General features: G+C 39.4%; 1 protein-coding gene across 3 annotated transcripts in view; it reads right to left on the reverse strand.

Moving 5' to 3' along the window:
- Positions 1-15,418, reverse strand: part of CPNE4 (copine 4) — a 315,514-nt gene that overhangs the window by 195,681 nt on the left and 104,415 nt on the right. For all 3 annotated transcript variants that reach the window (XM_055806291.1, XM_005242246.4, XM_055806292.1), the window contains exon 2: positions 470-657. In XM_055806291.1, coding sequence (XP_055662266.1) covers positions 470-649 — 180 coding nt within the window. In that variant the 5' untranslated portion in view covers positions 650-657. The remainder of the gene's footprint in view (positions 1-469; positions 658-15,418) is intronic.

A 15,418-nucleotide genomic window follows, 5' to 3' on the forward strand; every position in this document is an offset into this window, starting at 1 on the left:
ATAACACAAAGTGGGATATTAATCAAACCTGCAATCCAACTGTAACACTCAAAATTTGCAAATCAAGCTACTCTGTCACCAAATTCCTTGCAAGCTAGTAATAAATACTCCTCTCTTTCACAACATTTTTCTTCTTTAGATTGGAATACATGATGGTCACTATCATTACCTCTGATATTATACAGCTTTTATGAAACAAGAGGGCCTAAAGGGAAAAGTTTTATGATGCTTCATTCTTTATTCATCTTCATTTTTAATCTAGACTCCAAAGAGAAGTTCAAAGTGTCATTAAGAGTCTGATTCAAATTGTGTTAGAGTTAATGGAAAAATCTCCCTTCACTCTTACACGATTATGCCACATGCTTCAAATTGCTTCTTCTCTTTATTGTTCCTGCTATTTGTATTTTGCCTCACTTTGTCTATACTGTCCTAAAGCATCAGAAGAATTTTTATTCTATTAAACACTCACCTCAAACCACTGGCCATGTGACTGCATTTTAAGTATGACACAGGGATCTGGTTTTGAGAGGGCATCCCTGTCTGATATGCCTTTGCATGCAACTCGCAGCTCCACTTTAGTCAGGCATGGGCTGTTAAAAATTCCCAGGGTATTGGCTGCTGATTCGTAGATGTTGCTCATCTTCTTCATTCCTTTATCTGAAAGAGACAAAAAGTCCATTATGAACAGTGCACGCATGGTACAGTCTGTCCTCCCATGCAGAAGCCAACACAATATTCTACTAGCCAATGGGACCCCATAACTGTGAATGAGGTCCAAAGCAAGAGGGGAAATAAAATCAAAGGAGTACCTGTAGAAGAAAGAAATACATCGTCTTGTATGTTTAGAAATAAGTCAAGCTCAGAATTAAATTTTCCACCATGCCCCTGAACTCTGGGGGTGAACTGAGACCTCGACTTCCAGTTCTGTCCTTGCCAAAGGATAGACAGGATGGCAACTCTGAATTTCTTCAGATAACACCTTATTCCAGTAACAAGGCTAAATTAAATTTGTTAAGCACTCCTTCAATCTGCCTTTATTTCTCTATACTCCATCTAAAAAGCAAGTGGTTTATCTTACAGAAACTTTTAACGTAAATGCCATAGAAGGACCCTTTCATATCAACCTTAAATTCCCAAATACATTTCACTCTCTATTTCCACATTACTGCAGAAGATTACACCACCACCCCATTCCTAAGCAAGTAGTCAAGACTGACATCCCAAGCAGAAAAGCAGGATATTTATGCTGGCAAATCTTGTTGTTACACAGTTCTCGTGGTTTAACCCCAGCTGGCAACTAAGTACCATGCAGCTGCTTGCTCTGTGAAGTTAAAAATAAAACCAAAACTCACAAAGCCACACCTTCAGAATATCCAGCTTTCCTATGAATTATAAAGGCAACATTAGAAAGGTATTTCTAAATTCAGCGTTAAGAACAGTTGGCAGTACAGTGAGGACCTTGAATACATACAGATAAACTTAAGGAAGGTAAGCCTGAATGATGATGCGGACGATCTGCTCTCCTTGCAGATGAGAGAAAAGCTTGTTAACAACTTAGAATTCTTCAGCTCTATACAGCAACTTACTATATGACCACTGATCTGCTGCAAAAACCCAGCCTTCTGGTTTCGAGATGTTTGTAAGTGAACTGAGTGCAGATGGGCTCTAACTACCATCTCTAGCTCAGGCTCTGTGGACGTTTTTCCTTACGGTAAAACAGGCTTCTCGAAACATGAGCCGTGACACAACCATAGTGCCTGACATCCTAAGATCAAAACAGCCTCCTTCAGCCCTTCGCAGTCACCTGACCTGTAAATGCTGCCAGCTAAACTACGTTTCCTTGGATTCACCCCCAGGAAAGAAACATGACTGGGGAAAAAAGCAAAACTAAACAAACATGGTAAAATAACATAATGACATTAAGCTATGTTACAAAGCCCAAGGAGCATACTCAACTTCTACACAGTCTATTCCTATGCACTAGTTTAGCTTCTCATACATTTTTAGCTAAGACTCTTAACACTGAAAATAGACAAGCACACCTCAGTTCTCACAGTCTTTTACAGGGTAGGGAACAACATTTTGTGCTGGGTCAATTCGGGTCAGTGATGGCAAAGATCACAGTCCTACCTTGAAAGCAATGCCAAGGAGGGGGAACTGGGCTCTAGCCTAATCGGAACTACTCTGATAAAACCATAACCTGAGAAGCAATGATCTGCATGCAAGAAGGACTTGCCACCTCAACTAAGCACGACAATAATATCTGGACTACCAAAAGTGATGATTCAAAACAATGATTGGGAGACTAGTTTTCTTCTTTTTGTTGCTTTTTTTTCCAAAAAGAGAACAGTTTAAGGTGGTGGTAACTTTGACAAAGCCACTGAAGTCTATTTAGCTAAAAATTACAGAGAAGATTGTATGTATATGTATTTTGCTAGCAGTCATCACAAGTCTGTTTTTCCATTCTATTGCTGATATGTCTCTGATATATGATGTCAGGTACCCAAGTTTCCATTAACTGGGATTATGAAAAGACACAGAAATTGAGGTGGAGGAGAGACTGTTATCTAATTATTCATCATTTTATAATCCAGTCTCCTTCAGAAAGCTGCTCAACAAGCTCATCCCACACATTTACAAGACATTTTTACATGCTGCCCTTTCCAAATTGAAATCCATTTGAAAATTGGGTTAATTCTCTCTCATGCACATCTTACATCATTAATGAAATGTCATCCATTGTGCAGAAATGGGTTGGTGATTTAATTAAACTGGATGATTTCAACACTAAAGAGAAGGGGAAAAAGTAGCAGAGTGAGGGGGAGAGATGTATTTTTCCTCCTCCCACAATAATTATACACTGGTTTTTCAGAACAGCAGGCAAGTATAAAATTACATTTCTTTTTATCACTACAACTATTACAACAAGCCATAGTCTTATTCTTTTGTCCCATTATATTCTTCTTTTAGTATAATCACCAGCTTGGGCTGTTGTACTGATGTCAAGTTACCAGGAAGCTGGCAGCCTGGAAAATAGATTCTGAGTCTACTGAAGGTGGCTAAAAAAAGTATTATTTTACGTAAATGTAGATGAGGTAGATTGCGTAAGAAGTATTTTGTCAATTAACTATGTACATGGAAGAATAAATTGCTCATTTTTCATTGCTGCAAACTCTTCCTTCTTCACTTCATTATAACCTCATTATTTCTTCAATGTCCATGTGGCTTTAACATTCACTGAATAAGATCTGTTTCTGTGAGAGGAAAGTGACACTGTAGATAAGGAAGTGAACTAAGTGATAAATCACATACTACTGAAGTTTCCAGTTCATTGCTGCACACGTTCTTTTTCATTTCCGAGGAAAACAGTGTATCATCATACACTTCCCACACAAACTTCTTAGCCAGTGCTAGACTGCACAGAACGAGGAAGCAAGACCAGGCCTTATGGTTTCACCTCTCCATGGTGAAATAGCAAGGAAGAAGGCAGTACCAACTGGACAAAATTTAAAGTACACTGTGCTGAAACTGAAGCATATACTATGTTAACAAAAAACCCCAAGCCAAAGAAGAAAAAAAAAAAAAAAAAAAAAAAAGGTGTGAAAGACCTTGATAGCACCATGACCATGTACCCTATGGAATACAAAGAAAAAGTGAGGACCTTGGAAGACGGTTCCACTGTCCCAAAAATATTCTATGTCTAGCATACTTAGAGCTTATTTAGTAGAGATTAATGTGCTCTTCTGACATTTTTTTAAGAGATTCATGGCTCAGAGGGATCTGATGTGTATAAATTCCTGATGGGGGGGAATAAAGAACATGAAGCCAAAATTTTCTCAGCAGGGCCCAGTGATAGGACAACAGGCAATTGGCACAAACTGAAATACTGAAAATTCTGATTAAACAAATGGAAACTTTCTGCTGTAAGGTTGGTTGAATACTGGAACAAGCTGCTCAGAGAACTTGTGTCGACTCCATCCCTGGAGACACACACCTTGTCTGAGTGTTCCTGAGCAACAGGTTTGGGTGTTTGGGTGGAGACACCCAAACCTGAGCAACCTGCTTTGAGCAGAGTTTTAGAATAGATGATCTGCAGAGGTCCTTTCCAACCTCTAGTACTCTGTGACTAAGCAGGAGACAACGAAATTGTAAACTTCTTAGTTTACAGATTTCCTTTGTGATCTGTTTTTCATGTGCTTAGCACAGATGGATACTAATCAATGCTTTGGGCCCCTTGGCTCCAAAATCAGGTAGAAAATCAGAAGACAGACATGAGCCCAGCATTTCTGGTAACTAGCGCTACAAAAGCTCCTATGTGTAGCTACTGCATTAAAAGTAATAGCATGGAAGTCCAGAAGTCTGGCCTGGCTAGATAACTGGATTACACTGAAAACCAGTATTACACGTTTGCTAGCTAGTCTTTCTTCTCTCAGAGAGACTGAATGGCTTAAAAATGTTTAGCCATCTAGTGCCTACGAAAGTAAGGAACTCTGAGGTGAAATAGAAACAGTACATGCCTCTCATCGAGATCTAAAAGCCTTTAATTCAGCTCACACAATCAATCTACCTTGTTACAAAATATGATCCACAGAGGGCTTTAGAGAACCTCACTGCAAAGTTGTAACTGGGCTCCTTAGATTCATGAAATAACTCTAAGATGTTATCTGAATTCAGATTTCAAATTTTCTCCCATGTCCACACTGCCATTTTGCTGTCCTACACACACACACAAAAAAAAATCTCCAAAAAGCTTTTCTTCAAGTTGTCTGGGTGAAGTATAAGAAGTTTGCTTCTCCACAGCACCTTGCAAAGAATCAGGGAAACATGCACACTCAGCCTTACCGTCAGTTCAGGTAATAAATGAGTAGGGAAGAAGAAAGATGCTGAGATTAAAAGGAGTAACCAGTGTGCTCTGCATTTGGAAACAGGGCCTACTATTCTGAAACTTGTACTCCAGCCCAAAGTACATGCAAATGAATTTGGGAGTTGCAGGTTCCCCATCACCATTTGTTGAGGGCTGTGTCTGAACCATTTCTTTTATTGGCACTGTGGTCATGAAATGAAAATGAACCAAGAGCATCTGCCTGCTTCTGCAAAAATAAACAGCAAGACTCTACTCCTGGAGAGGTAAATGTTGTTTACAAGTATGTGCATGCAGTGGGAAATACTAACGGTAGTTATCTGAAATAAGAGTTGTGAATAAGCACCTCCAAAAGAGGGAAAGACCTAAAAACACTAGATGTTGTAGCATTAAGTGCTCCCTACTTACTTATACCTCCATACAGGACAGAAATTTAGCATTCAAGACAGGAGCAGCTGAACTCTCTAGACGGAAAGCTTTGAACCTACAGTTTCTGGATTTTCCAGGGCTTAGAGTCTAATAAAAATATGAAAACCAAGTCTACAGTTAGCAGCTTAAAATTCTTAAAACTCAGACTACCAACTTCTCCTGGAAAAAAGTTAGTGCTCCACAGTTCGAACCAGATGGAAACTCATTTTTCTACATGATTAAAAATGTGATCCTGTAGCACTAGGAAAATTGTTTCCTCTAATTCTGTTCTAGATTCTCAATTTATGTTATAACTCCGGCAAAATCAAAGTCTAAATAGTCGTATTCATATTGGGGTGAAATCACTAGCTTTAAGTGACAAGCAGAATCTGATTAAACAAAATACCATTGTGAAAGTATTTACTTTTTATAGGGTTTACTTTGAGATCCACAGAAGTCAGTGAGAAAATGTCCCACTGATTTCAATAGAGTGGGCAGCTGAGTAATATAGCACCCCAAGCAATCCTGTCTTCTCCCAGTGTATTTTATCATTTGACAACACAGTACTGAAACATAATCATCAGGCAAAGAGGGTTCAAATGCTTCAGAACCACCTCTTGGGGCCTGACCCAAATGCCACTAAGCTTATTCATTGGCTTCAAATGTGCATTTCTCAGGCCTTGAGGATTTCATGTGCTTCTCTCCTATCTCACATTATGATGCAAGACCAAGCTACACAAAATACAGTAAGGGCAAGATTTATAGAAAAAGATGAAATTACTTTGGGTGTTCAGGAATAAAAGTTTTAAAAGGTTCTTCTGTTTAGTTACCTGTTGAGCTCCAGCAGAATGTAGGCCACAGAGCCCTTCAGGAAATGATACTAATTGAGATAAGCAATAATTTTTCTTTAAGAAACTACACAATTTGGAATTCCCAGTCTCACTGAATTACTCTATCAGTTGTTGGCATCAAGGCTTCCTTGGCTGTAAAAAGCAAGCCCATTCCTTCTCATTCAGCTGCATGGTTGGCAAATAAGCTTTGCACAAATGAAGAAAGATGGGAATTCATTGTGACTGGAGATTCAGCAAGTTGATTAAATTAATATTCCATGTACGTAACGAGGAACTTGCTAAGACACCTGGCTGGCCCAGGACTGAAGGCAGAGCCCAGAGTGATAGTAGAGAAAGCAGACCTATCTTTATTACAAGTGTATATGAGTGATTGGAAACTAGTGATCAGCCACAACAGCTGATATTCATTGCCCTCCAGTTCCTCCGTATAGCAGAATTTTTTTCTCACTATAGCATTTTCATAGCATAGGGTTTTCTGCAACCCCTGTTACATCGTTTGACCAACCTCACTATGAACTATTTTTTTCCTTATTCCTAATCCTTGTTGCAGCTGTGACCACTGCCTCTTAGCCTTTCTCTGTGCATCTCTGCGATACTAGGGGAACTTTGCCAGTATGCGTAACTGTAAACGTTGCAACTGATGTATCCATGACATTGCTGAACTGTACAACACTGTATTATGTAGTTTAGCTACTAGTAGAACAGTGCATCATATAGTTTATCTATTAAGTAGATAAGAACCGGTCTGAAACAGAGACATGAGCCAAGAGTGGTGAAACAGGGCCAGAAGAAGAGAAGGTCATGAAAAGGATAAGAGGAGGAAGATGACAAAGAAGAGGATGAAGATGTCCCAAAACCACCACCAGAGGACCCTCAACCCATAAGGCCACACATGCGTGGTAAGAGTGTAGATATGATAAGCAGTTCTTGGAACTGTAATGAATATGCTAACAGTTTTTCAGAAATGTCATTAATATGTATAGATCTGCCACATAAACAGTGAACAGAGTCGGTATGCACATTGGGTGGAACTTATTCCCCGTGCATCCAACGCCGAAAATAAAGAATGCCTACTTTCTAAAACTCCAAACTGGGTATTAGAGAGTTTTGTCTCTGATTTTTCCCTATCATCTGGAAACTTACTTCTTACAAACAATCAATACTACCTTTAAACATGGTCATTCAATTACTTATCCTTAACCACACTACCAGCTGTATCTCTTATCACTGCACAAGACTCCTCCTATCAGTATTAAAATACTGTTCTGGTCAACATCAACTACATTATAAATTGCTACAGAAGTTTAAACATTCACATTCACAGGTAATACAGACAAAATGCCAGCTATCAAAATTAATTTGAATATAAATTACTATATAACAAGAAATCAACAGGTTAGCTAGACCCCTCCACAGGATAGTTTGTGCAATTAAAAATATTTTTTCCTCCTTCCCTTTCATTCTCTGACGCATACAACAATTAACAGGGATTATTTAAAGTTATACCTACTGAAGTTTGAAAGAACCCTTTGCTAAATGAGCAATAAACTCAGTAACGAAGGAGGATCTGGAGAATCCAGAGCAGTACTATTGTGAACAGTAAGACAGATCTGATAGTGTAAGCAATTTATTTGGACAGGAGGGGAGAAGGTTCAGAACAAAGTGCCAGCAGTGTAAATGGAACTATACACACATTGACAGTTCAAAAGGACTCATTACCACAGAGCAAATTACCAAAAAGAAATTGAGACACATAATGTATGACAGAACCCTGTACAAAAGTGTGCTGCACCTATACAAATAACTCCATTTCAATTAAGGGAGGGGAAAGCCCCACAATAACTGGAGCACTGGGAGATGCTTGAATGTGCCCAGTTCTGGATGCTCTGAGTAGTCCCCATTGCAGGCAGACTCACTTGACGCAATACAAACCATCTGTAAAAGTCAGCAGTTAAAATACATATATTCCATTACCCTCTACTAGAAGTACATATCTAAGATTCTCCCTTGTTCCTTTAGCATGTAGCTAACTAATGCCATCAGTCACCTCTTACTTTACAAAGTTCCCACTGTCTTCCCGCTTGCGATGTTGTAATATGTAGAAGAGACATCTTAAAAATCATTAATAGGAAAGACAGGAGACTGAACAAATTAAGAGACCAAAATAACTTACCTATGGATAAATGCAGACAAGAAGATCCTCCGCTACTGGAAAGCAGTACTGATGTTTTTTAGTGGGCAAGCAGCAAAGATTTTTCACAGAATTAAGCAAAGTCATGTTCACTGGATTTGTACCAGTCACAAGGAGTCTGCCTTTCCTGCAGCAAGGCTAGCTTACAGGCTTTTGGACCGAGGGTGCATATTTTGCACTGTTTATAAAATGACACCTTCTAAGACAGCGTGGCGTCTTAACAGGATAACAGAATATATTTTATTGGGAACAGCGTAGAAGCCAGGGAGAAAACAGACTAACTCCTCTATAGGCTGACACACTGGAACAGCTAGGCCCATAATTGTCCTCTTATCCACAGTCTTGTTTCTTAAATGTGCCTGTCCAAATCCTTCACTTAGAACTCGATACTGCCAAGCAAAAATATTAAACAGTCCCAGTGTTGCTCTTCCCAATTGTGAAAACAGCATATTTTATCTAAGAAAATATTAAAGAAACTGGGTTCGTTCTTAATTTCACTTCCATTTGCAAAGCTGTTAGAACTGATGTTCTACAGCACTTTCTCATAACTATAAAAGTTTAAAATGTATTTTAAAAGCAAAGGAAAGAAATACCAGCAAAGTTCAGATTGCTCTATAACATGACTCCATGAGCTGAGGGTTTACAAGCAGGACTGCACAACATGAAGGCCCAGTAAAATTCAGGCTGCCAAACAAGTAAACGACTTGCCTGATGGTTTGGCTATCGAATCTCAAGGAGTCAGCAGTATTATTGTTGAGATACCTGAAGCATAGGTAGCTGTAAGCGCAGAGACTAGGCACTGACACACAGAAAATCTCAGGACTATTGAATCCACTTCAAATGCCATACTGAGGAGTTTCACACAAAAAAATAACCCATTATACACACACCATGTGTGGTTTGTGAATGTAAGTGAAATGTAAGCATAGTAAATCACACTAATGTAATTGAATATCTTGAATCAACAACTTCAAAGCTATTAGCATGTGACGCTTGACTGCTTATCACTAAAATCCGTTACAATTATCTTAGCTTTGCCATTCTAGTTTGCTGCTTGTACTATGTAATATACCAAATGAAACACCGGAAAAAACCCTCTATTCACTCTGAGGATATGTTTGCTGCTTTTTTAAAATCAGTTCTCCCAGTTAGGTATTAAAGGAAAAATAAAACAGGGTTTGTCTTAACAAGAAGCCTTACAATATAGTTACTTATCCAAGAATCTTAAATAATTAAGGTTTAACTGATATTCCACTACACTTCAGAGAAAGATAAGCCTGGAACAAAATCAAATAGTCCCAGCACTCCAAGGTGTAGAAATCACAATTCTGCTATCAAATAAATCCAGCTGAGAGCCTTCAGAAGACATTTGAGCCAAAATAATTGTTCAAATAATTAGCCAGTTCTGAACAAGAAAGATTAAGAGTCTACTGTGTTAATTCTTGCATTATCATATAGACATATATAAAATACATTTGAAATGACAGTTACCCACTATCAAAAGCACGCTGGCTACCAGCTGCAGGGAAATCATAGAATCATAGATTTGTTTAAGTTGGAAAAGACCTTTAAGATCAAGTCCAACAGTTAACATAGTGCTGCCAAGTCTACCATGTCCCTAAGCACCACATCTACATGTCACAAATACCTCCAGGGACGGTGACTCCACTGCTTCCCTGGGCAGCCTGTTCCAGTGCTTGACAACCCTTTTGGTGAAGAAATTTTTCCTAATATCCAGACTAAACCTCTCCTGGTGCAACTTGAGGCCATTTCCTCTTGTCCTATTGCTTGTTACTTAGAAATGAAGCAGCAAATTGTATTCCTCAGTTATACTCAATTACACCAAAGTATCTATATAAACACATGTAATGCTTGGAAGAGTTTATCCATTTACAGATATAACATATTGCAAACTGCTCGTTTTCCTCAACAGATGGCCATAACGGCTTTTCCTGGAGCATAAAAATGATCCTACAAGAGAAGCTTCTTTCTGCTGCTAATCCAAAGATAGGCACATTAAGAACAACAGTGAGGACACTCTTCCCATTCAGCATTTAATTTCTGGATTTGCAATGGAACCTGAAGGTGTACTTACTATAAGTTGGCTTAGGGCTTCTTAGCAGTGTGAGAAAAACTGAATTTATCTACTACACAGGAATGTTCTTGGGGCCATGCTGAGCCCAAAACTGGGACAGAGCTTTAAAGTCAAGTTGTCCTGTCAGGTAGGCAGAAGAAAGGGAGAAACTGATACTGCCACAGGCAGTTGCTCTCTCACTTCATATGCTCCCCCAACATGCTTGATCCCTTTCTCAGCAACAACCAGAAGCTCTGTGCCCTCTCAGGGCTCTGATGCACAAAGAGCAGCCTGCCCACCCTCAGGGGGCTGCTTGGCAATGGCCAGCTTTGGCTGATCACTACAGCCAGTCCTGAGTTCACTTCCTTTGCAGCAGAGGTTCAATGACAACAGATGGGGCTTGTACCACTATTTTAATTCAGAGCATGAGCTTTTCTTCCTTCTTGTCATTTACTTACTATTTTCTTTTCAAGATCCTTGATCAAATGTTTGAAGTGTCACCCATGTGACTTAGGCCAAGAACACACTTCTACTGCCTCAACTAAATCAGCAAGGGATACAATGACATTGCAGCTCCAACTGAAGGCACCAGAAAATCCTAAAGGATTTTTGGCAGCTCTGCCAGCCAAATTATACAGCAAGTGTTCAGTTCTTTCCTAGATTCATTTCTACTAGCTTAGTCTGACCTTCCTCTGTGGAGCTATATCCTAACCCACTTTGGAAGTGCTCTGCAATCACAGTACCCCCATACCATGATAGACTCAGTCTCTGAAGAAGCCGGTAGCTGGTTTTGGTATCAAAATGATTCAAAAAATAATTGCAGCTCGCTTGTCAGCAAAAGCTCCTATCGGTGCCAAATGTACTGCTGGTGCCGCTGCCTTACCATTCCTCTGCTGGCAAGTCCATGCTCCACAGGAATAGTGAGCCACCAAAGCTGGGTCCTAATGTGTCAAGACACAGCGTAGTCTCACATATATCCTAACCTGGGCTCTGGAAGCAACAGAGCTTTGTCAGCAGTGTTATAATGGAGCTACTTCCTCCTGTCACAGTGCCAAGGCTTTGGCTTAACATCACTTTTGGAAAAAAGCTTTAAGGATCCAAGCCACCAAGAGTTTTCAAATGTTTCTCTCCCTCAGGAACTGTTGGGACATGAGAAACATCTTTGTTGTGAGCTAACACAGATAAGTAGTAAGATACTTGGAATGTCTTTTACAAAACTTTCTCTGACACAAGATTGTCTCTTAAACTTTTCAAAAAAGGAACCTAAGAGCATACACAGGAGTTACGCCTTCCTTGTGAAATCTGCAAGTCACCATCAGTCTTCGTTAGCATATACTGACAACAAAAGGATAACACAATTCAGCTCTGCCAGTTACTACAGAGTTTGAGGATGGAGGGAAGGGGTTCTCAGTTCTTAAATAACGTATACCAAAAAATAAGGACTCGTATCATCAGTATTGATGGAAATCCTACTACCAACCGCCACACACAAAGAACAGCATAAAACCTGCTGATCTTGACATCACTACCTGGTAGGAGAGCATTTAATGAAGTTCACATTAGGCAGGCAATACCCCTAAGATCTGGACACATGTTGCACAGGGCTTCACCTATATCCATCTGTCTTTAAAGGACAAATTTATGCAAATGAACCACCCACTGCAGCTGCTAGTTAAAATTACAGAGAGAATGCCAGTGAGTCGAGTCAGCAGTGATGCCACTCAGTGAAGAAGAGACAGAAGAGGGTGGTATCGAAGTCCCACCCATAGGTTTCCACTTCACAATAGGTCTGGTCAAATTACCTAAGTGCTGTATGAATTAGAAGTTTTAAGGCATCCCTGGGCTTCCTCTCCAAACCTGTGAAAATGATAAGATGAAATGAAAATGAAATTATTCTCTCCCCCACCTGCCCTCTGCTGAACATGATTTCTCTCCAAAAAGAAATTTATCAACTCTCTTACATTGTTTATTAAGAGACAGCTGCAAAGCATCAAGGAGATTATATAGATAAGGAATAGCAAAGCAGGGTCACCGTGACGTAATAATCCACTTTACATGGTGGGTGGAAGAACTCAGAAGATTACAATCTTCGCCCTAAGGGTAAATTGCAGCAGTAGAAAGAAAACAAGCATTTCACTTGAGCATAGCTTAAGTAGGTGTTCAATATTATGGTTTCTTTGAAATACCAAAATAGTTGCAAGTTTTATAAGCCTAAATAAAAAGGCTGTCAGCACTTTGCTCAAAAGTGATGCTACAGAGTTTTTAGTAAAAATAAAGGTGTGAAGCCAGACTGCAACATCTGGTTGTGCCTGTCATTCCCTCCACACTAGCTGCATTTGACTGACAAGAACTTGTATTGTGATGTTCTCTGCCTCATCACCAAGGGACAGAAACATCAAAACAAGCCTGGTCAAACTCTTTATGCTTATGGAGAGATTGATATTTCCTAAAAGCATGGAAAAGTAGAAGCCCACATAGAAGACTCAGTAGATATCCCATGATGCCAAAAAGGAGTGGTGATAACTAAGCTGTGTTCCAAGTGTCCACAAAAACTGCCAACTAAAGAAAACACAAAATCTAGAACACACTACAACCTGATCATTGCTCAGCGCACAAAGCAATGTCTTCACTGTTCAAGTATTTATATCTGGATTTTAACTTTAAAAGCATAGCCATCAGGCTCTATACCTACCTAGTTTTAGAGTTAGGAATATGCATGTTGACAGTAACTAAAACACAACTGTACCAACAGACAATACTCCAACTATACAAGACACTTAATATGTAGTCTGTGTTTATCCGTGTCTTAACCGCGATCTGCATTGATCCAGTACAAATAGGTCCAACAGTGTGAGATAGTTTTTCATAACTTTTTAAAAATTATATTGTCAAAATTTTATGTAACTACCTGTTTTAACGCGTAAACATGCTCATGCTCCAGCTACACAAGTGTAAGGGAACTCCAGACGGAAGAGATTTGACAGGCTTTTGTGAGTATGGAACCCAAGATCATAATTCTTGTTCCTCTTAACTAGCAGAAGACTTTTTTTTTATTTTCTTGTCTAGTGCCAGCAGTCCCCATAGGTAAAGGTGCTTGGAGAGGAAAAGAACAAACAAACAAACCATACAAATGAACACTGGAGAACGAACATAGCTTATAGTAAACATATGTCCTCACAATATCAATGTCTCAGTGGCAGATCTTTACATGCTTCTTCATACAGATCTGTGGTATCAAATCCAGCTGTGGATACCTATGGAAAAGATGTACTCAAAAGTTTTAAGACATTCTGAAAAGATAATGTCCTTTTAAAAGCATTGTGCTGTTTCAGTCATCAGCACTGTCTGCCAGTTACAAACACTACAGCAATTCAGATCTGGTCCAGTGAATGATGCATGACATTATGCTCTGGAGCCAGAATGCAAATTTTACCTATAATTCCTGCCCTGTACAAAAATTGGGTTATACATTCACCAGGTGCTTGACTGCTGTTGCACTAAGCCTGTAACGAGATGAAATGCAGTCATACCATTTAGTGTTCCAAATTGCTTCAACTTTGGAGTAAATACATCAACAAAGACTGAGCTGGGATATTAAGTTAGAGTAATACATCAAAGAAAGATGTTAATTTTCTGACATTACATGAAAATTATTTCTATATTTCACTGAAGAATTCTTCAAATGATTCACCTGTGTAATATGCTAGTAAATGAAGCACATAAAGAGAGACATCTTAAACATTAATTTAATTGAAGGTAGAAATAGCATGGACAAATTTTTAATACTTAGTGGAGGAAAACTCCAATTCTTCTCATGAGATTTTTACCGTAAGGTCGAAAGCCTGGCCTGAAAGTGCATTTCCTACCTGAATTACCCTGTGCTGGGTCTTAATTTTCCCCTTTTCAGGAACATGGGCATTTTGCAATGTTTTAAGAAAACTGATTCAGTCAAATTATTACTGCAGCATTTCTCACTTAGCTACTACTTCAGATACAAAGTTTCAGCTTGCTTTCTCCATTCCTCCCCTTTTTTGGCCTCTGAGCAGCTGTGTTTTTTCCTCTGTGGTAAGTAATCTATGACTGTCTTTTCCACCTCAGGCTTCTGCCAAGATTATGCTTCCAAGCGAGATGGGTTGCCTAAGAAAAATTTCAGTACAGTTTGAATATACCTACATCATGAGAGACAATGATATCACAAAGGAGCTCTTTAATTTTCAGTCACTGACACTTTGACATCTGACAAGATACGGTATTACTAAAGTGAAATTGCACTGGGTCTTTCATACAGTTAATGCAGGCAAACTGTCTGGTAAGAATAATTTAGGTTGAAAGGGACCTCTGGGGGTCTTTATTTCTAATCCCTAGCTCAAAGCAGGTCCAGTCCAGGTGAGTTCTGACTGTCTTCAAGGACAGCGATCCCACAGCCTCTCTGGGCCTCTATTCCAGCATTTGACCACTATCTCACTGAATAATTTATTGTGTTTCCTTGTTGCAACATGTGCCTGTTGCTACTCTTCCTACCACTGACCCTCCACGAAGAACCTGGCTTCATCTTCTCTGATGACAGCACTAAGACCACATCCCTTTGACCTTCTCTCTTAATACTGAACAAAGCTTGTTCTCAGATCCTTCCAGGACTCCCTTGTGAATTCACTGACTTAACTGGCATGTATCAGAAGGGCTGGTTAACTCAGTTACAGCAATTTAGGACAAAGAAGGAGAAAGCTCATTGCCACTTCCTGCATGTTACAGGCAGAAGACAGGCTTTAGAAGACCATAGTTACAATCAATCAAACAGCATATACCAACTGGGAGCTGCATCCATAAATGACTTTACAGAAAGCCATTTGCAATGCATGACAACTTTGGCTGGTCAAATCCTATGAACAAAACTGCAAGCTCTCGAACATCTCATTAACACATTGCCTACAGAGTAACTAATAATACATCTTTTATGGGGGTGTAGTACTTCCCATGCATTCCTTTAAGGGACACTCAACAAAGGTAAAACAAATTAACGCAAGTTTAGTCTG

The sequence above is a fragment of the Falco peregrinus genome, chromosome 5 (genome assembly GCF_023634155.1).
Source record: "Falco peregrinus isolate bFalPer1 chromosome 5, bFalPer1.pri, whole genome shotgun sequence".
In the NCBI taxonomy this organism is placed as follows: Eukaryota; Metazoa; Chordata; class Aves; order Falconiformes; family Falconidae; genus Falco; species Falco peregrinus.